The sequence below is a fragment of the Lytechinus variegatus genome, chromosome 5 (assembly GCF_018143015.1).
Source record: "Lytechinus variegatus isolate NC3 chromosome 5, Lvar_3.0, whole genome shotgun sequence".
Taxonomy (NCBI): Eukaryota; Metazoa; Echinodermata; class Echinoidea; order Temnopleuroida; family Toxopneustidae; genus Lytechinus; species Lytechinus variegatus.
Genome location: NC_054744.1, coordinates 27,737,722 through 27,760,495, shown reverse-complemented (window position 1 = coordinate 27,760,495; position 22,774 = coordinate 27,737,722). Strand labels below are relative to the sequence as shown.

The window sequence follows — 22,774 nt, the reverse complement described above, 5'->3', positions numbered from 1 at the left end:
TTCTACTATTATGACTGGCGACCCTCATCCATTATTATGACTGGCGAACCCTTTCTACTATTATGAATAGCGAACCCCATCTACTATTATGACTAGCGACCCTCATCTGCCATTATGACTGGCGAACCCCTTCTAATATTATGACTGGCGACCCTCATCTATTATTATGACTGGCGAACCCCATCTACTGTTATGACTAGCGACCCTCATCTGCCATTATGACTGGCGAACCCCTTCTAATATTATGACTGGCGACCCTCATCTATTATTATGACTGGCGAACCCCATCTACTATTATAACTAGCGACCCTCATCTGCCATTATGACTGGCGAACCCCTTCTAATATTATGACTGGCGACCCTCATCCATTATTATGACTGGCGAACCCCATCTACTATTATGACTAACGACCCTCATCTACCATTATGACTGGCGAACCCCTTCTACTATTATGACTGGCGACCCTCATCCATTATTATGATTGGCGAACCCTTTCTACTATTATGAATAGCGACCCTCATCTACCATTATGACTGGCGAACCCCTTCTACTATTATGACTGGCGACCCTCATCCACTATTATGAATGGCGACCCTTATGATCAACGAACCCTTTTCCTCCTTATGACTGGCGACCCTCGTCCTTTATTATGACTAGCGACCCTCTTGTTTGATTATGAATGGCGAACCCCATCGTTGATTATGACTTGCGACCTCTATGAACAAAGCCCCTTATGAATAGCGACCCTTATGACTATTATGACTAGCGGTCCTTATAACTAGCGGGTATTATGACCAGTGGTCCTTATGACTGGCGGGTGGACCCCAAAATTCCACCCCCTCCCTATTGGCGAAGGCTGAATCTGCCCCTGCCTTCTGTATACTCTCTATCCTTTTCCCATTTTGCAGTGCAGGTGTGCGCGCGCGTGTGTGTGTGTGTGCGCGGTGCGCGCGCGTGTGTGTTAATGTGATTGCAGGTACTTTCAGATGTCCGTGTTAATGTTTGAGGTTTTACTACATAATCAGAGGTCTTGTTTTGTTTATTTACATTTGCTCGTGAGCACCTGTCGTGATAAGCTGCCTGCCTGTTGTGTTGTTTATTGGGAAAAATATATATATATCTCCACATTGTTTTCCATAACACAGAGGTGAAGACTGCGAGTGCCGACCTGTGCTCTCGAGCTGATTAATTTTTTTTTAAACTGTCATTCGTTTGTTTTGTCATTTTTGTTTTTTTTTCTACAAAGGCTGAATGACAAACATGTCTACCCCCAAACTCGGCACGTTAAGAAAATTTGCATTTCATTTCATTTCATTTATTTGTCCGCTAAACGGATAATTGTATAACTTGACAATTCTTGCAACAGACATAAAATTCACAGAATAACATAACAATGAACATACCAGTAACATAATAACATGAACATGAACATAATCATCGTGATTGTACTGAGTTATAAAATACATGGAATGTCAGTTTATCTCACAAACAGCACATATAACAAGCACAATAAAACATAGCCAGGTGAAGGAGACTTTTCCTGATAACATCCTGGCAAATATACAATTCAACACATCACCAAAAATCCAAATTTTGGGCCAAAAACTCAGGAGCAAGAATTAGTAAGTATTGGTCGCTACAGTGCAGCGCCCTCTATTCATCGTGTCATTCTTTTTCATCGGTTTCATCGAGATGGGAGTCGTCAAGAGTTTTGGCGTGCTCATTGAGGAGGTCGTCTTCCAAATTAATTCTGACCTGGGGACGGTTGGATTTATCTTTGGGGTTTACAGCGGCCTAGCATATCTATTTGGTAAGTGCAAGGGCATTTTCACTCATTTCTATGAATACAAATAATTTATTTTTAACGGCTGGTTGAAACAAAGTCGAATTCCTGCTATACAGGGGCCGCGGTTTGGAAAGTGGTGGGGTCTGAGTAGGCCGACCATGCAAGAAATAACAATCAGATGGCAATTTTTAGGTTTTTTTTGTATTTTATTATGGAATAAAGTGGGGGCGGGCTTTAATGGAAATTATTAGAGGCCATTTAACAACTGAAATAAACCCTACATTAATTAAGCAGTCAAATTAGAACGAAAAATAACCTTTTTATGAATTTCATGTCCTATACCATAGACTTTGTATTTTTACCGGCGCTATCTGTTTGCATTTTGGAAATATCGCGCGAAGCGTCGAGTGTGAGCCATCAGGATCAAGCTAACCAAGTGAAAGGAGGTTTAAAATGGTTCCAAGACAATTGCTACGCAAAATGCGACAACTGCTCCTCCGATAATTGCTCCGCACAATTGCTCCGACGATATTTGCTCCGCCGACAAGTACTCCACTGATATTTGCTCCGCCCACAACTGCTCCGCCGACAATAGCCCCGCCGATATTTGCTCCGCAGACAACTGCTGCAGCAGCTCCGATTGGACGACAATTGCTCCGCTGATATTTTCTCCGCTGTTCTGCCGACATTTGCTCCGCATAATGCGACAATTGCTCCGCATAACGCGGCGATTGCTCGGTATAATGTGACGATAGCTTCATCGCTCCGAGGACATTTAATCCATGAAATGCGACAAATGCTCCACAGGCATGACTGCTGTAATTTGGATCTGGAACACCTTTGTTATCAAGGCCTGGTTTTTAATTCATTCTTTCTTTATTAATTAATTAATTTGTAGTTTTATGCATGCACTGACCGATAATTGGCAGATAGGTAATAGCATTACCACAGCAATAACATAATTTAACTGCTCTCTACAATGGACCTGTTCGCATTTTACATACAATTTGTTAAAATCAAATCAGTAGATTAATTTGATAACACTAAACAAATATGAATGCAATAACACATTGATTTTTTTTCTTTTCCAATCTAAAAACCTAAAAGTTAGAGTTTGGTTTGGATTCAATGCAATTTTAAAACAATCACAGATAAATAATTATGTTGTTTACATAATTACACAAAAAATATATACCCTATATATGTATTTTACATGTTGAACAACCATGCTTGATTTATTGAAGATTAATTGTGTTTTAAAATTGTTTAAGATTTTAAATACTTATTTAAAATGTAGTAAACATATTTAAAAGTGTCGTTTCAACGTTACACAATGACAGTGTTGAATATAAAATCAAACAGCGTTTTTATTGTGTAAAAACATATTAAAAAAAATAAAATAAACTGAAAAACGAGACTTGAATTATTGCATTTCGAGATTTTTCTTCAGATAAATAGAGGATAATGTTTGAAATTAAATGGAACCCTGTTAAAATATCAAATTCTATATACGGGGTAGAATGAAATCAATATTTATAAGGTTCCTCCGGCTAATTTATTATAACAGTTTGAAAAATCTAAAAAAAGGTTCTATGGCGGTTTTGGAGTTGACAATGGTAATGAACATGATGAAGATGGCGGGTTTAGCAGCACAACTCTTTACATGAAATTCATATAATCCACCTTTATCCCTGAATACATGTATGCTGCTCATTTTTGCCTAAAGGCAATATCATTTTATACACATACGTTTCGAAACGTTTTGATACTGTTACCTATCCATCCATCGATTTTCAAGGAAACAGCACATTGGAAATTTTCATTTCTTTAAAGGCATTCATTCTTTTATAAAGACCCTATTAAAAAAGTTACAAGACTGCTATACAAAATAATTATTCATCCTCATCTTGATTATTTCACCATCAATTGGATGAAACACAATTGTACAAATAACACAATATCATGATTATACATCATAAAAAGCTTAAAATACCTCAAAACAGAGTAGTAATGAATTACTGTTCACTGTTTCTATCGATTTTCCGATTTTTTTATGATTTAAAGATAAATGAAAACCTGCTTACTCACATAATTTGCCCCCAACGTTGTAAAGCAAAAAAGAAGAGAGAAAAAAATGCTGTAACCAATGATCCCTTTATCGGGGGGGGGGGGATCCTGCGGACAGGGGGAACAATGCCCCCACATGTCGAAGCATTAAAATGTGTCCCGAATTTCCACCTAAGAAAAATACCCTCTTACAAACATGTGCAGTGTGCCCTTTCCCGTCCTCTAAGGACCCGTTTTATGAGTTAACAAGTGCTCCCTTTCTTTTTAGTGCCTTTTCTCGTATGAGATAAGCTGTCCCTATTTCACTTTTTTTCATATGCGATCAGCACCCGTTTACTTTTTAGCTTTCTGTTCCCTTCTGAAAGTGCTATAGTTATATAACCACTTTCAAAATGTTTTTATTGCTCCTTTTACTCCTTTTCATAGTTTCCATGAGTTATTGGTCAAAAATATGATACAAATGTCGATCAGAATTATGATTGCGATGTCTTTAGATAAATGAATAAATCGTAAACATTGTGATTTTTTATCAAAATATGGCCAAATAATGATCGCTACAATTGTGATTTGGCAAATAAAACCAGAATATGGATTTTTACTTAGGATAGACCCTGTTACTTCGATACGCTTGCAAAAGCATTTTGTGACTACGTGACCTTTTTCCAAAGAGTGGTCAAACTGGTCATTTTTGGTCAAAAATTAGCCAGAATGGCCAAAATATCGTGATCACAGTCAATAAAACTCTCATAAGAATCGGCGCAAAAAACTTATCCAAGATAAGCTTGTCAACCTTCCCCGCCACCAAATATTCTGATTAAAGCCCCCTATCTTCTAGAATATAAATTCCTGATTAAAAACCCAAGAAGTTTATCCAGAACTGTCTTAATGGTTAGGATATTTTTGGATTTTAGGTAATTGCCACACGCTTAAATTATCAAATCGTTGACCTGGCAGCTGAAACGCAAAGAAAGGTTTACCTTTGACGACAATATGGATCAATACTTAACAATTATCAACCACTTTCAGTTTTAAGCCGATCTCAAGTCGAGATGTTAAAAAACACATCAATGAAATGCAAGTAATAAGGATCAAATTCCAGCACATGTAATTAAAGAAGTTATTGACTACATCATTACGCCATTGACACATATTGTCAATACTTCACTGTGCACAGGGAGGATTCCTGATGTATGGAAACGCTAATCTTCAAAAGTGGTGACAATTCTAATACCGCAATCCGCCAAACTATAATAGACCAATCTCAGTACAAACGGTTTTGTCTAAATAGATAAAAAATGTGTTTAATCGAGTGTATAACTACCTTAGGCCAAGAGCAATAGGTTTAACATGGAAATTTCTGGTAACACCCCTTTTTTCAGGATAGGTCCAGGAAAATGTCCAGAATAACATACTAAAAGTCCCCATAAATCCGCCATGGGGGGTTTTCCGTAATCCAAGATGGCGTCCAAAATGGCCGCCATTCACAGAAAATGGGCATAACTGACTCATTATTCACACTAAACATCAAATTTCGGTGCATATTTCCTGGTTTAAAGTCTAGTATGTTCAGAAATTCAAGATAGTTTGCAAGATGGAGTATAAATCAGTTTTCTCTGGAGGAGAGACTTGTGGATCCTAGTGATTCAGTTTGCTTTTTGCCTCCCAGGCACAGGATACAAATTAATAATAAAATGACTTCTGAGACTTACAAATGGACATAGTTAAGTTGCTCTTGGTCTACCTGTCAAACAATAGCTTGCTTGATCCATGCCAGCATGGTTTTCGTCCAGCCCACTCAACAACCATTTTTACAAAGATTGGCCCTGTGATATTTTACTTTGTTTCAAATTTAAACTTGTAATTCTACGTTACTTACATTTCACTGCATAAATATGTTTGGTTTGTTAGATCATTGTGTCGTCCGTTTTTTTAAAGATAAACATCGTGTAATTTTTCTTTGTAAAATTACTATTATTTTTAACAGTGTAAATGGAATTTGTGCAGCCAGTGCCCTTGAAAAGTTTGGTCACTGCTTTTGTAATCCAGTTTAGATTACATGAAGGAAACGGTCCTTTCCACGATACCTTAACCGTAAATCTCTTTCATTCCATCACTGTTCCACACGTATAAATTATACGAGTAAAATATTATCATAAGATGATTTTACGAGCGCACTATAAGCTAATTCATATATATTTTTTGCTTACGCCATTTCAGGACCTTTTATCTTACCGACGATAAAGTACCTGAGTTTGAAACAATCCTCTGCAATTGGTATGATTGGCGGAATTTGTCTGGCGGCTTCCTCTTTTACATCAAATATAGCCCAGCTGGCAACCTGTTTTGTAATCTCAGGTAAGTCAAATTAGAATACATTAACTTTGGGGTAACTGCAATCAATCAAAACTAAATACACTATCACAGTCAGTCGGCAAGCCCTAAAAAAGTAGCGTCTTTTATCCAAGTGATATTCATGACTAGAGGGTTTTTGCATTGTTAATGAACTTGGTGCGGACGAAAACACCTCTTTTTATTCGGCCATTGCTGCTCTAAATATTGACCAAATGTCGTGTTTTCGGTATCTTTATAAAGAAGAAAAATCATTTCTTTAGGTCAAGTGTCTGGATTTTTAAAAAGATTTTGTAACATAGGTGAAACGTTTGATCCAAAACATGACACAAAATCATTATTTTCAGGCAATAAAACTTGTTGTTTTTACTCTTAATTTCTGGTTGGGCCCGAAAATATTTTAAATTATGATAGAGCTGAAGATCTAAGCTTTAATATGATATAATTTTTATAAGAAGAGGTATCTTAGATGGGTCAGCAGCCAGCTTTTCATAGGCCAAGTACATTTAGCAGTTTAAAAACAAGAATACTGCGCTCTGATTGGTCATATTATGAAGACCACACACCCACGCAAATTCCAATGTCCCCACACTGGGCCTCTGCAAGGTTTCACATATGTGGTAATGTCTTCATATTACCCGTGCTTGTTGTTTTGAAAACAATCTTCAACCAATCAGAACTTTGGATTTTATGCTACGGAAAATTTAAGAAAGCTCGTTATGCAGTTTGGTTGAAAAAGCTGGCTGCTGACCCTTCTAAAAGGTGCCACATATCAATAACCTACAAAAATGAAATAAAATGAGTCAATGAAGATGTAATTGGACCAGGCACTTTATGCCACGTTATAACAAAACTTGGAAAGAGAGGTTTTTTGACAAGTGCTGAAAGAAGACTCATATCTCTTTGTTCAATGGACCATATCGCATTAGACGCTGAATCCACGAAGTGGCACAACGTACCAAAATCACATGAAAAGTCAATTTTAAGTACCTTTCAGTTTTAGAATTAAATTTTAAATATCTTTCAGTTTTAGAATTCTCTGGCTATGGTCTATCATTTTATCGAAATTTAGAACCCAATTCTCTCTAATTAATGAGATAATTAACTCCTTTGTAAAATAATCCACGAAATGACACGGAGGTGCGCGCCGTTTCTACGCACGGTGAAGTAATATTTTCCACAAAACGACACTTGTCATGCTTGTGTTTGAATCACTGCTATGTCAAGATTTGATCTTCATTCGATAAGTTTTTAACATGGAAGGCAGGAGTAGATACCTGGGTCTTGGTATGTGCATTCTTTATTCAGTTAAACTTCACAATCATAGAACAACGGGCTGTTGAAAATGTGAAAATCTATATCAACGTCGCCGAATCCACGAAGTGGCACACGCGACCGTGACCGTTGATGCGCGTAATCACTTTTCGAGATAAACGCGAAGAAATATTTTTACATTTTCAACTGCCCGTTTCTATATGATAATGAAGTTGAACAGAATGAAGAATGCACAAACCAAGAGCCAGGTATCTACTATCGAATTCCATGTTAAAAATTTATCGCATGACATAAAATCTTGACAAAACAGTGATTCAAACACAAGTGTCGTAGAAACGGCGAGCACCTGCGTGACAGTACGTGGATTATTTTACAAAGGATTTGAGGGTAGTGTCGCTTTTTCACTTTTAACTGTTTCATTAATTAGAGAGAATAGGGTTCTAATTTGTTTTTAGAAATGATAGACCATAGCTAGAGAATACTGAAATTGAAAGAAACTTGAAATTGACTTTTCAGTGGTACAAAACAAATGCCAGTTTACGCTTATAAAATTATATACAATATGATGTAGTAATTTTTACATTATACTAAATTTGAATTGCCATTAACTTTTTTTTGTTGGAGACGCCGTATACTTACCTTTATTTATGTATTTAAATTTGAATGAATAAACGAATTGAATTGAAGATGGCTTTTATTTATTTCATTGTTTCTTACATGTTTTTTTTATGCAGGCGTTGCCTTTTCATTTGTTCTTGCCGCGGGGCTCATTCAGTTCAACACTTTCATTCCGCCTGAGGACTTCGCGTTATTTTATGGCATTACAGAAACGGGAGCCCCAGTAGGAATGATCATCTTACCTATCCTGGCCGAATTTTTAAAAGAGACCTATGGGTGGAGAGGCTGCATGCTCATTCTAGGTGGAATCTTGTTGTACGCACTGCCGTTACTGTTGGTGATGGTAGGCAGAAAAGAAGATCCAGAAGACACTTCTGAAATGACACATGTAGATGAAATGGACAAAGGTTCAAATGAGAATGATGTAAATCTGCAGGCCGAGCAAGGTACAACTATTGATCTACTAGAAGGTCCAAGTTATCAAGAAATGGAGGACCAAGTATCAGGCTCCCAGCAGGCAAAAAAAGCTCAAAGTCAGGATATCGTTAGCGCAATGAACGTTATGGAGATCCGTTTCTGATTTCTTTGGCCTTTCTCTATTCACAGAAATATCGAGTTTATTTACATTTTGCCTGTTCTATCTTTCTGGCGGACTGGTAATTTCCGCGTGGGTAGTTTTCTTGATACCACATGGGGTTGCAAAGGGGTTTCCCCTATCCCGAGCAGTTTTTCTGGCATCCATAGGAGGAATAGGAAACATTCTTGGTAGGTTAGGCCAAGGTCCAATCATCTACCATAAGTGGCTATCATCTTCGAGCCTCACTTTCATCTGTGCTTTCATTAACGCGTGTGTACTCTTAATAGATCCATTGATAGATAACTATCTCGTTTTGGGAACTGCTACCTTCGTCAATGGTCTCACTATTGGTGCAAGGACAACGATATTTACTATTCTGGCTAAACATGCTAAAGAGCTCTTCCTGTTGACCGGTTTGCGACTGGATATGGTTTAGTAGCATTGTTCTACGGCTTAGGGCAGCCCTTAGGAGGATTGTTAGCAGGTAAGCAAGTGAACGTAAAATGGTACAATTAACGTACGAGATCGACACCACGACTCCGACATGCAGCCCGCCAGTCATACAAGCTCGACACCATGTCAAAAATGCTAACGTGAGAGGCATTGAGTGAAATTGTCCCACGAAGACGACTCCTACAAGACAGAAACTAGCCAGTAAAAGTTACCCACAAGACAGAAAATACCCGAACCAGGCCCACGAGACAGATGCTATAGGGTCAAGCAGCAAACTAAAACCGACCAGAAATGGACTTAATCTTAGAGGTCTAATAAATGAAAATCATGAAATGAATGAACACATAACTTTTGATGGAAAAGAAGAAAAATTACAAATCAGGGACCATTGGGAGCATTGGATATATAATCGCAAGGTTGTGAGTTCGAATCCCAGCTCTACCAATAGGCGGTTTCAAACCGCCTCGATCACAAGAATCCCCGTTAAATTACGAGAACTTCATAAGGCTAAAAAATACCCGTTAATTATTCCTGCATTCACACCGCCCCGAAACACATCCTTCGGGATAAGTTCCCAAAGTTACGAGCATGCGCAGTGTGGTCTGATAAGCAGGCAAGGCGGGAGATTCAAAATCTCTAGCCCAGCAGCCACCCACGCCGCCGCGCCCAACGACACGCTGGGATAAAAGTTCCCGTAATTTGCTTTCACATCGCCAAAATACCTGCGACCTTGGAAAAATCCCCACGAAAGTTCTCGTAATTTCGCCAAGTACCTACTATTTAGCGGGTATTTTCTTTCGAGGAGATTACGCGTAGTTTGCTTTCACATTACCAAAATACCTGGTATTTTCTGATCGGGGTAAATTTCCCGATCAGAGAATACCTGGAACTGGCGAACTTCGAGGCGGTCTGAAACCATTGTCTCCACTTTGATAAAAAGGCCCAAAAGTAATATCTGTCGTCTATAATGTCAGCCACTATGACTGATTAACCTACACGTAAAATGTTTCCTAGGTAATTGGTTATATACCAGCTTGGCGTTTACCATGTTTACCAGCAAAACGCTGTCCTGCCGAGTTCCTATGGGAGTTACCATGAACAGGAAGGGAAATAGACAGATATGTATTTCAAAGATTACAGCTTTGGTTTAAGATTTACTAAACATAGAAATACATGCAAAATTATTATTGAAATAGCGCAATTGCTTCAGAATAATGTCCCTCTTATAAGTTTGCTGTTTTCCCCATGACTCTATCATTTTCACATTCTTGATATAAATCCTTGTTTGACAATGTTTTTTTTTCTCCCCCCCCCCCCACATTGTTTTTTACATCTATTTCATTCTTGTTTTATGATATTAGATACGTTATATTAGATATAAATGAATAATAGAGGATTTGTATTGCGCACGTATCCACATTGCTAGATGTTCTAGGGTCATTACCCCTGGCTAAGCTAGTCTACCGATTCCGGTGCGCACAGCTTTTTGAGGAATTACTTCCTGCCGGTATCATTTTACCTCATCTGGGTTGAGTGCAGCACAGTGTGGGTAAGTTTCTTGCTGAAGGAAAATACGCCATGGCTTGGAATCGAATATACGTCATTCAGATTGAAAGACGAGAGTCGTAATCACTTGTCTAGACCACAACGCCCCAACATATGATAAATTTTTTTTTTTTGCTGTCTTTCTTCTTTATTTAATTTGATTGCCTTCTTGTCATTACCTTTTCTCAGGCATCCCTCTATCATCTACCACGAACCTTTCAATTTTAAGGCGCCACATTCACCCCTGCAAAATTTGAGACACCCTCTCGAAAATAATTCATTTTATTCGATCACATTGCGGCGTTGCTTATCTAGTCGGTCTCGTTGGTCGTTTCTGTCTGATGTCTGTCTTGCGGGTTTAATTTCAAAATCGTCGGTCTAGTGGGATGTTATTAGTGTAGTGTCTGCCTCATGGACCTTGCTTTGCCTTGTGTGGGCCTCTCGGGCTTACATTTTGTATTGTCTCGTTGACCTTAACCATTTAGTGTCTATCTCGTAGGCCTTTTTTCGCCACGAGACCGCAACCCACGAGCCCGACAGCCTAATAATCAGAAAGTCCATTAAATAAACACTAGACAATAAGGGCCCACGAGATAGACCCTAGACATTAAAGGTCCACGAGAAAGACACTGAACAAAATTGGTCAAAGAGATCGACTGACATTAGACAAACTAAGCCCATGAGAAAGACACTGGACAAAAGCAGCCCACCAGACCGACAATACAGAAAGCAAGCTCACTTTTAATTAGCAAAACAACACACGAGAACGCCAAGACAAACAGCGCCATCTTGTGATCAAGTAAATTAAACCATCTACACAGGGTGTGTCAGGTTTCACGGAGATACATATAGCGCCCTGGTAAATGCCCAAGGAAAGACGATGAAACGAAGAACCGAAGTTTAATCAAACACGTTGATACACAGAGACAAATTAAGATCTGGAAATAGATGATACACACTTCAATTTCAATGGAGGGAACAAGACAGATTGGTTGATTTTTACTTTAAAAAGTGTTTAGATCGAGTGATGGAAAAGGAAATAAATACAAGAAGTTAGAAAAAGATAACAGATTGAAGGAAAAGCAAGGGAAATCTATGAACAAAATGAGAGACACAACGAGGGGGTGCGGAATCGATAGGGACAACTTTATGTGGGCATAATACAATCAAACCCAAAATGAACTACCTTACCTTATTTCAACACAAGATGACGCTGTTTATCGTTTCGGTGTCGTGGTTGTTTCTTTGGTCTAGTGTCTGTCTTATGGGCCATGTTTTTTTTTTAATGTCGGTATCGTTGGTCGACTCCGTATAGTGTCAAACTCGTAAGTTGCATGTATCGTCGGCTATTGGACTTGTGGGCCGTTATTAGGGTCCATGGTCTGGATGTACCACATTATAATATGCGATTAGGGTAGTACCAATTCTTACCACAGACTACTTTTTGTGGTTAAGTGAAGTAAAAATGATTTTTAGATTTAGCATTAATAATTATAATTACCTGTAGGCTATTTAGTGCACGTTACAATCCAAGAAATCTAGCGCTGCTTTTGGCGAGCATTTGTCTTTTGGGAAGATATTTGCAAATTGGACATAAACGTCATTTTCCGTTGTAACTCCGTCAGGCAAGGGGGAATTTGGCCAAGATCATTAGGTTTAAAATGGAAATTTCTGGTAACAAGCTGATTTTTTAAGGACATGTCCAGGAAAATGTATAGAATAACATACTAAAAGTCCTCATAAATGCTCCGTGGGGGGTTTTCGTAGTCCAAGATGGCGTCCAAAATGGCCGCCATTCACAGAAAATGGGCATAACTCACTCATTATTCACGCTAAACATCAAATTTTAGTGCATATGTCATGGTTTAAAGAAGTAAAAAGATCTCGTGAAATACGATAGAGTGAAAATAAGCATATCTGGGTACCTAAAAATCCAAGATGGCGTCCAAAATGGCTGCCAAAGCCTAAAAATACACTATTCATTTATTACTTCCTTTAATGTCTTTAATTTTGCTTCTATTCAATGGTTTTAATGGTCAGTGGTCAGGTATGTCCGAAAATCCAAGATGTCTTCCAAAAATGGAGTCTAAATTGACCGCTGTTACTGAAAATTGACATACTTCATTAGAAAATCCACCTGAGAGGTATGACTTTGGTGTCTAAACCATGGTTTGAAAGGTCAAAGTTATACGTTTGGACAAGTTAAAGGACATTCAGTGGTCAGAACATTTTCTGGACCTATCCTGAAAAAAATCAGCTTGTTACCAACATTTTCTTAAGCCTATTTTGGCCTAATGCTCTTGGCCTAAATGGTAGCAGCTGTTTTCGTCGTGTTGCTCACATGGCTCAGATGCAAGAACTGATTTTATGAAGTCTGTATTACATATCCTCTGATTAAAAGCAAACAAAATGGTCGTTGGATAGTCTTAATAAAACACAATTAAGTAAAATGTATTCATTTGTACAAGTCTGAAATCAAGTATGTTGGTCGCATTGCCCATAGGATGATGTCTTCATAATTAGTGATTCCAACGTTCCAATGTAGTTTGTTCTTTTTTCCTCAATCTTTTCTTGATTTGTTTCTGACTCTTGTTGTTTTCACACATAATAGCTAGTTCTCAGGGCTTAATTCTCCTATAATGCTCATTTAGAGGGGTACTCCGGGATGAAATAAATTATATCACGATAAGTAGAGCAAAACGCACCAAGCAAGATGCTGTAAATTTCATCAAAGTCTGATAACTAGTAACAAAGTTATTGAATTTTAAATTTTGGCAATATTTTGTGAAAACAGTTACAATTATGCACGTCTTTATGAATATTCATTGGGTGGACTAATGATGTCACATCCATACTTTCCTTTTTAAGTTATTACATGAAATAATAATTATTTCATATTTTCATACATGTGTGTACAGTCTCTCTTATAATCAAAGAAGTTGCGGTAATGAATATAAATGCAGTCAATCAGTTGTCAATCCAATTTTTAATGTTCTCTGAGGACAAAATTATTAAAGATAATTTCCTATAATAAACTACAAAATAACAATTTGAGATATGACGTTGTATGACATCCTCAAATTGCTCATTAAATATTCATGACATTCCTAGAACTGTTTCACCGGAATAACGCAAATCTTTAAAATGTCATAACTTTGTTATTCCTTGTCCGATTTGGATCAATTTCCAATATTTTCTTTATCTGGTCAAATCACATGTTGTCAACCTGGAGTTCACCTTTAATAGTACCCTGATGTCATCGATGCAGACATCACCCCCCCCCCTTAAGGACAAGTCCACCCCAACAAAAACTTGATTTAATTGAAAAGATATAAAAAAAATCAACAAGCATAACACTGAAAAATTTTTCAAAATCGGATGTAAACTAAGAAAGTTATGACATTTTGAAGTTTCGCTTCATCTCACAAAACAGTTATATGCACATCTCGGACGATATGCAAATGAGGGAACTAATGACATCACTCACTATTTCTTTTGTATTTTATTATATGAAATATGAAATAATTTGATGAAGTTTCATTCCTCCCTAAACACGTGGAATTCCATTTTTTTAACATTTTGTGCTTCAGGCAAGGAGGTCCTAATCATCAAATTTGCAAAAAAATTAAATATTGTATAATTCAAATAATAAAAAACAAAAGAAATAGTGAGTGACATCATCGAATCTCTCATTTGAATGTAACTGGTTCGTTCATATAACTATTTTGTTAAAAATAAGCGAAACTTTGAAATGTCATAACTTTCTTATTTTACATCCGATTTTGTTGAAATTTTCAGCATTGTGCTTGTCTGATTTTTCTCTATTAATTCAAATCAACATTTTTCTGAGGTGGACTTGACCTTTAAAAAGCGTATGACAAGCCACCGTTAGACGGCCTCAGTTGAACAAGTTTAATAGCCGTCCAATGTTACAATATTATTATCATCATTATTATCACATTCATTATTGTTGTTGTTGATGTATATAGTTATCATTATGCAAACAGCTCATTATTTTAATTTGCTGTAAACTCTGTACTTTCCACAGGATGGCCTATCAGGTACCTTCTCCTACAGCATCGCTTTCATGTTCCTTGGTGGATTGGAAGTCATAGGCACTATCTTCTTGCTACCCACTCGATACGCACTGAAGCAAAGAAGTGATCGTGAGGAGTGAGGAGAATTCAAAATTCATGGTGAACGAAAACAGTATACATTTTCATTTGGTAAAAAGGAAAGTGGAATAGCCAGGACTCGATCGATATATCACAAAGTAACAATGTTAAATTGAAATAAGATTAGACTCTCGTGATATTGTAGATTTACACCAGGCCTGTTTTGGGAGGCGAATTGAAATATAAGTTCATAAAACAAAATTAAACCAAGGAGTAAGTTCCTAAAAATAAAGACATAAATGATAATAAAAATTGACAATCATAAATGATGTTTTTTTAATCAGCTTTAAAGTTCAGACATTCCCTTATATTTTCATTCTCTTTTTCATCGTGCGCCTTTCCCGCTGTTTCTTATTTATTTGTTATGAGCTTTATATGTTTCATGTATTGTTTCTTTATCTATTTAGTTATTGTTATTATCATCATCACTACTACTACTATTACTACTACTACTACTACTTCTTCTACACTCTAAACAATATTGGGTAAAAGTGCTCCATGAGGGTAATTGCGTGTCAAACCAACATTGTGCATTTCTTTGTGGCATTTTTATTTATCCAGTAGGATGAAAATTCTGCCCATTCTATAGGTATCACAGGCCTAATTCATTCCCCATAGACTCGTGTGTTAAATTGGCACATTAAAAAATTCATAAAAAATAAGGATGAAATTCGAGGGTAGAATGTTTGCTACCAGCGGATAGGATATATATCTGGCAATCCATATCTGACCAAAAAAGGGTCCGTCGACCGGCTCATTTTAAAAATAAATTGGCGTGTTTGAAGACATCGTCGGGGGGGACCAAATTCATCACCTCAAACAGCAAAATAACCCTAATCCTTCCGCCAGTCAAAATATAGTCCAAAATTGGTGATATTTCTTCCCAATTTGGGAAAAGGAAGTTCAGTAATTCCCAAAAATAGAATCAGTGTTAGATGGACAATCATATGCATACACTTAAGGCCTGTGCAGCCTGTAACATCTCACGTGTATTTTTTATTATTATTTCAGCCTCCTATTCCTTTACACCTCCATACTAACATTTTAACAAAAAATTGCACCAATAATTCAAATGTATTTGGTAATGACTCATTTAATGGAACCCATAAATGTACATGTTTATATGTATTTTAGACAATCCTTATTGTATCCCCATAAATGAATGCAATGTACGAGCAGATATACTTAGCAACATGGAGGTATAAAGATGCACTATTTCTGATCATAACTGGGTGCTAGAGGACCAAAGGCAATGTCCTACATTATTTGCAAATGAATTATAAGAAAACAATAAAGCAATGTGTACTGTATGCATACTTAAAAAATTGTCTTTTCTTTTGCAGTTAATGAGCATTATGTTAATATGGAGAGAGAATGAGGAAGAAATATGAGATAAAGAGAGACTAGTAGGAGTAGTAAATATCAATATACATATTGTAGAGAAAGAGGGGATGGGGTGAGAGAGAGGGGAGATCAAACTGGATGGATATGGATCAGTTACTTACCTGCTTACCGCCTGCTTGGCCCAATTCTCCCACTTTACTGCATCTCCTGGTGATTGAAATGTGGATATTAGTGAAAATTAAGTATTTTTGACAAGTTGTAGTAGGTATTTCATCAACTTACTGAAAACTGAGATTTTCCCCTATTTTGGATTATAGGCATCACAGGCCTAATTCATTCCCCATAGACTCGTGTGTTGAATTGGCACTTTAAAAAATTCATAAAAAATAAGGATGAAATTCGGGGGTCGAATGTTTACTACCAGTGGATAGGATATATATCTGGCAATCCATATCTGACCAGAAAAGGGTCCGTCGATCGGCTCATTTTAAAAATAAATAGACGTGTTTGAAGACATCGTCGGGGGAGCAGATTCATCACCTCAAACAGCAAAATAACCCTAATCCTTCCGCCAGTCAAAATATAGTCCAAAATTGGTGATATTTCTTCCCAATTTGGGAAAAGGAAGTTCAGTAATAACCAAAAATAGAATCAGTGTTAGATGAACAATCATATGCATACACTTTCAAAAGGAATTGAACTTTTTAGCTTAAACTGAGAAAGTCCACAGACATCTTTTTGCAGGAACAGAGGATTTGATTTGGTTTTGAAGTCTACAATTTGATAGCTAAATTGACGCAATGTCTTCGTTTAACATTACTATATACATCTTATTTTGGTGTCTCCTGGGAAAATATTTTTCCTTGGGAATGGTCAGTGATGCTTATGTGTCTACGGCTACGCTAAATAACGCTAAGGAAAATGAATGGGACAGTGGTTTTTCTCATCTTATACCAAGATATGATTGTACGAGATACTCTTCTTTGTACATAATTTCGTGTAACCATTTGTCAAGAACATCTCTCATAAACCCTAGAAAGCATTTTGGTTACTTTTTAATTCTCTTGATGAGCGGGGATATTAACCTGAATCCAGGGCCAGGATGTAGTAATTGCAGTAAACTTTTTGCGAGAAACAGTCGGAGATTGAAATGCTATGATTGTGAGGACTTGTTTCATGTTAAATGCGTTGGAGTATCAGCTGCTGAGTATAAGAGCATTCATCAAGATAGTTTGCCTTGGATATGTTCGAACTGTAAACCGGAACCATGTGGGATGTGTGATGAAATGGTTACGAGACATGATAGGGGTATACAGTGTGATGAATGTAACAGATGGATACATGCACATTGCGGTGGAGTTGATGATGAAGCATACAGCAAATTGGAGGGGAAGAACTGTGTGTGGATCTGCCCAATATGTAGTGGAATGAACATTTCAGATTCACTATTTAATTCATCTGCCGAAAGTACCACCTCAAATATATTTTCTGTTCTGAAAGATGGTGATGATGGGAATTTGGCAGATTTTCCAGCCCAAGAAGCTCCTTGTAGATCTCAACCTAAACGAAAGACACATGGTCATTTAAGAAGGAGAAAACAGCAAAAAGGAAAAAATGTGATTAAGACAATGTTAATAAATTTCCAGAGTATCTGTAATAAAAAATCTGAACTAAAGGTCTTGTTAGAGGAGTTTAAACCTGACATTGTGCAAGGAACCGAGACATGGTTATCTTCTTCAATTCATAGCAATGAAATTTTCCCAGATGACTATGTAGTATTTCGACGGGATAGACAAGTGGGTCAGCATGGGGGTATCCTGACGGCATGCAGAAATGACTTGGTGATGTCACGTAAGGAGGAATTCGAGGGAGATGGTGAGATTCTTTGGACCCAGATTGAGCTTCAGGGTCGACGAACATTGTTGATAGGAACTGTCTATAAGCACAAACACGATGATAAAGATACAGTCAATGAACTGGAACAATCCTTTGGGAAAATAAGTAGGAAGGGTAAGCCTTATAACATATTGCTTTCAGGGGACTTTAACCAACCAAATGTGAATTGGGAAGAGTCAACGATTTTGGCAAATCATGCTGCCTCCAAGGAGACAGCCCAGGCTCTCCTTGAAACTACAACTGGATTTGATCTGACACAAGTTGTTAAGGAACCGACAAGGAAAAAAAATATACTTGATTTAATCTTCACAAACAACACTGGTCTTGTCAGTGATGTCAAGGTTATTGCTGGGGTAAGTGACCATGACATTGTTATAGCCGACTTGAATTTGCAAGCGAGATGGAAGAGGCAACCTAGGAAGAGTTATTTCGTACGGAAGAAAGCAAACGTGGAACAAATCAACTCCAGCATAGATGATTTAGGGAGAACTTACTCTTTATTGCAAGAAGCTTCAGTGCAAGAGAAATGGGATTTGATAGAAGGGGGACTGAAAAGAATCATGAAGGCTCACATACCACAAAAGAAGGCCGCCAAGGTAAACAGCCTCCCATGGTTTAACATACAGCATCACCGATTGAGACGAAGAAAACAAAGACAGTACAACAGAGCTAAACGTTCAGGGAGAGCTTCAGATTGGGATAACTTTGTCTTGACTCAGAAGGCCTTGCGAAAGTCGCTAAACTCAGCAGAGCGTGAGTTTGTGTCTAATAGACTTTCGGATGCACTGAGGGATAATGTCAAGCAGTTTTGGTCTTACATGAAACGACTTGGCAATAGTGAGACAGGTGTAGCAGATCTGATAGTTAACAACAAAATAATTAGTGATGGAAGAGAAAAGGCAGAAGTCCTTAACGCTCAGTTTGCTGGAGTATTTACACAGGAGGACTGTTCTAATATCCCGGAGTTGGGCACAAGCAACATCCCAGCCATTCCAGATTTGAAAATCTATGAAGAGGGTGTGCTCAAACAACTTCGGAACCTCGGTCCCAACAAAGCTCCAGGACCAGATCAGATTCCTCCTTGGTTCCTGCAGATGTTCGCGGATAAGTTGACACCTATTCTCACCGATCTGTTCCAAACATCAGTGGATACTGGCACCCTTCCCCGCCAATGGAAGGAGGCAAATATCTGTGCTGTGTTCAAGAAAGGAAATAAGCAATCACCAGATAACTATAGACCGGTTTCTCTGACATGTGTTCTGAGTAAAGTCCTGGAACACATTGTCCACTCCCACATTATGGACCACTTTGAAGACTACGGGATTCTGGTGGACTCTCAACATGGGTTCAGAGCGAGGCGTTCTACAGAAACACAGTTGATTTTAACAGTTAATGATGTGGCAAAAGCTCTTGATAGAGGAGATTCCATTCACATGGCAATATTGGACTTCACAAAGGCCTTTGATAAGGTTCCGCACGAACGCCTCCTTGGTAAACTTAATTATTATGGAATAAAAGGAAATCTCCTAAACTGGATTCGGGGTTTCCTGACTGGAAGGTCACAGAGGGTAATATGTGAAGGGAGCACGTCATCCTCCAAAGATGTTGTATCAGGCGTTCCGCAAGGAACAGTTCTCGGACCATTGATGTTCCTGACATATATCAACGACATGCCTGACAAGTTAAAATGTCAGGCTAGATTGTTCGCGGACGACTGTTTGTTGTATACCCCAGTCGCAAAAGAGGAAGACATGTGCAACTTGCAAGATGATCTTCGGTTGCTGGAAAAATGGCAAAGTACATGGAAAATGAGCTTCAATCCTTCAAAGTGCACCGTCTTGGCAGTATCTAAGAAGAAATCGCCTCCTCTCAGGGACTATATTTTTTGTGGACAGGTGCTAGAAAAGACAACGTCCCATCCTTATCTGGGGGTTCAGCTGGACAATAAACTAACATGGAGGGAACAAGTGGATAAAACAGATAACAAAGCCCACAAAACCCTTGGCTTTCTAAGAAGAAATCTATGGTTCTGTCCAAGGGATGTCAAAGTCATAGCCTATAAATCGTTAGTCAGACCAGTATTAGAGTACGCCACTTGTGCATGGGATCCTTATAAAGCTGATCAAATCAGAACTCTTGAAGGGGTTCAACGAAAGGCAGCCCGTTTTTGCTGTGGTGATTATAGCCGTGAAAGTAGCGTCAGTGGAATGTTAAAAGACCTCCAACTCGATACGCTGGAAAGTAGAAGGGAAAAGAACAGACTGGCAATGATGTACAAAATCCAGAATAATAATGTTGATATAAACAAAGAGGAATACATTAACTTGATCTCGACAAGAGAGACAAGGAATAATAGTGGTACTCGCATAGAAGTGCCATTTGCCCGGACAGATACTTACAAAAACTCATTCTTTCCAAGAACAATCAGAGCTTGGAATGACTTGAATCCCGATATAAAAAACAAAACATCAGTAGAAAGTTTTAGAGCAACACTCTAACCCACACGTGAGCAGCACGCTGGCGATTTGCAGATTACTGCCCTGCCGGTGTAAACTTCAGAAGGTTCAGAAGGTTTGATAATCAGCCATATCAAAATAAAGAAAAATAGCAATGGGTTGGCTAGAATGAATATCTCTTGCTTTCCCAGTGTTAATAGGCCCGTGCAGCCTAAAGTAATTGCTGCTTGTTTTTTAACCTTACTGGACATCCCACATTTGGTAAAGTACTGCCCCAAATTGGTTGGACACATAATTAACCTCGTGGTTGTAAAATTTTATAACCAATATTTAGTACAGTGTAGTAGTAGTACTACTATATGAATGAATTGGAGATTGGACTGCATATTGTGACGAATGGAAAAAAGAAAACTAATTGATTAATTTTCTTTACATTATCTTCAGTTTTATCATGTTAAAATCTTGATTTTAGTATATGCATGGACAGTTTGTATTAAATGAGCATGATGAAAAATCAGAAAAAATGTTTCCATTGTAAAGAAATTGTTTATTTTTACCTTGTTCAACATGAATCAAGTCTTTGTGTAATGATTTTGACATCTTTTTATATTCAGACAATATTAACCCAAACTACTGAATATTTCCATAAAGGTCGTACTGACAGTTATAAGATATAAGTGATTATAATTTCCACTTTTTTAAACTGTAATGATAAAAAAGTTGAATTCAGGGACAAGTAATTCATTAATGAAATGTCACGTGTTGTTTTGTTAAATTATTCCAGTTCCAATTCTCCTTTTTTTAAAAAAACGTGACCGATATTTTTTAGTTAAACCTGCTGTATTGTGCTTTATGTAAAATATATATTTTTTTTGACTGGATGTAACTAACAGTTAAGTATTATGTAAGTGATTTTTTTCTTTTACAAAAGGGACCCCCCCCCAAAAAAAAGGGGGGAAAATAAATAGAAAATAAAATACACAATGGAGAGCACAATAGGGCTTGTCCCCTCCTCCGCCCGCCCCCCTCCCCAAGGGTAAAGTCTACAAATTAGATCACGATAATAATATTGATTGTTCTAAAATGTGTGTGTGAGGGAGGGTGTGTGCGTGTGCATTGGGGAGTCCTGATATATTAGCTCGCTCGCAAAATATATATTCTGTATATTTACAATGGAGATGTCAATGGTCATGATGCGTCGCACACCTCATCAAGGCAAGGCAAAAGGAAACTATTCAGATACAAGATAAGATGGCGCTCTTTGCCCTGGTATTCAGGGGGGCGTTTCATCAATATTTTTGTCCGACAAGTTGTCAGATCTGACAACTTTCCTGGATTCTGATTGAATTGAATCCTACTCAAATACTCACCAGCTTTCGAAATGATTTTTTTTTTGCTTGCTTGCTTGTAAAATTTACATTAACGACCCCAGTTAAAAAAAAATCGTTCCCAGGGCCCTGATTATGAAAGGGTCTTTATCACGAATATGATGTTGTGTAGATCAACAATCCAAACAATTTATTGAGTAACATAGGCTTCACCGAATGATAAAAAAAATGGAGATGTCAAATTCAGTGGATGCAGCAAGATTCAGCACCGATGAACAACATATTAGTCGTTGATACGAATTACAAATGACTACACTTTATCAAGTGGATTTCAGCACAGTGAAGTTTGCATAATGGTGAATACAAAATAATGTTCAAGTTTCATCATTACCATAATATTGTTGAAGATGGCGCTCTTTGCCCTGGTATTCAGGGGACGTTTCATCAATATTTTCGTCCGACAAGTTGTCAGATCTGACAACTTTCCTGGATTCTGATTGGTTGAAAAGCACTGTTACTATAGTAACTGTCGGATAAAACGTCTGACAAGTCTTTCATGAAACGCTCCCTCGGAGCATGGAGCTAACATCTCTATGCTCGGAGTGTTCTGCCAGCAAACGCGCTGGTCTGTGACTGTTACCGTGGCAACTGTCTCTGCTGACAACTTTCATGAAACACACCTAGGACGGCGAGTGCAAGAAGTATAGACATTCGGTAGATAACAGTGGCTGCCGAACCATCTTATTTCTACCCTACCATCCGTTGTTGTGGCATGGTCCCCCCCCCCCCTTCCCCCTCCGCTTACAAACAGATCCCTGGATGAACCAAAGCCGATCACATGTAAACACGGTAGTAGTGAACTACATGCAAGTCGTTCGCGACCAAAATTGATCCCATGAAGTGA

At 37.9% G+C, this 22,774-nt stretch overlaps 1 protein-coding gene across 1 annotated transcript; it reads left to right on the top strand.

Annotated features, from left to right (window-relative positions):
* Positions 1 to 1,663: 1,663 nt before the first annotated feature.
* Positions 1,664 to 8,676, top strand: LOC121415390 (monocarboxylate transporter 4-like). The gene is made up of 3 exons (XM_041608588.1): positions 1,664 to 1,811; positions 6,072 to 6,209; positions 8,213 to 8,676. Exons 1-3 carry the CDS (start codon positions 1,694 to 1,696, stop codon positions 8,674 to 8,676), a joined length of 720 nt encoding a protein of 239 aa, XP_041464522.1. The 5' UTR covers positions 1,664 to 1,693.
* The last annotated feature ends 14,098 nt before the right edge of the window (positions 8,677 to 22,774 follow it).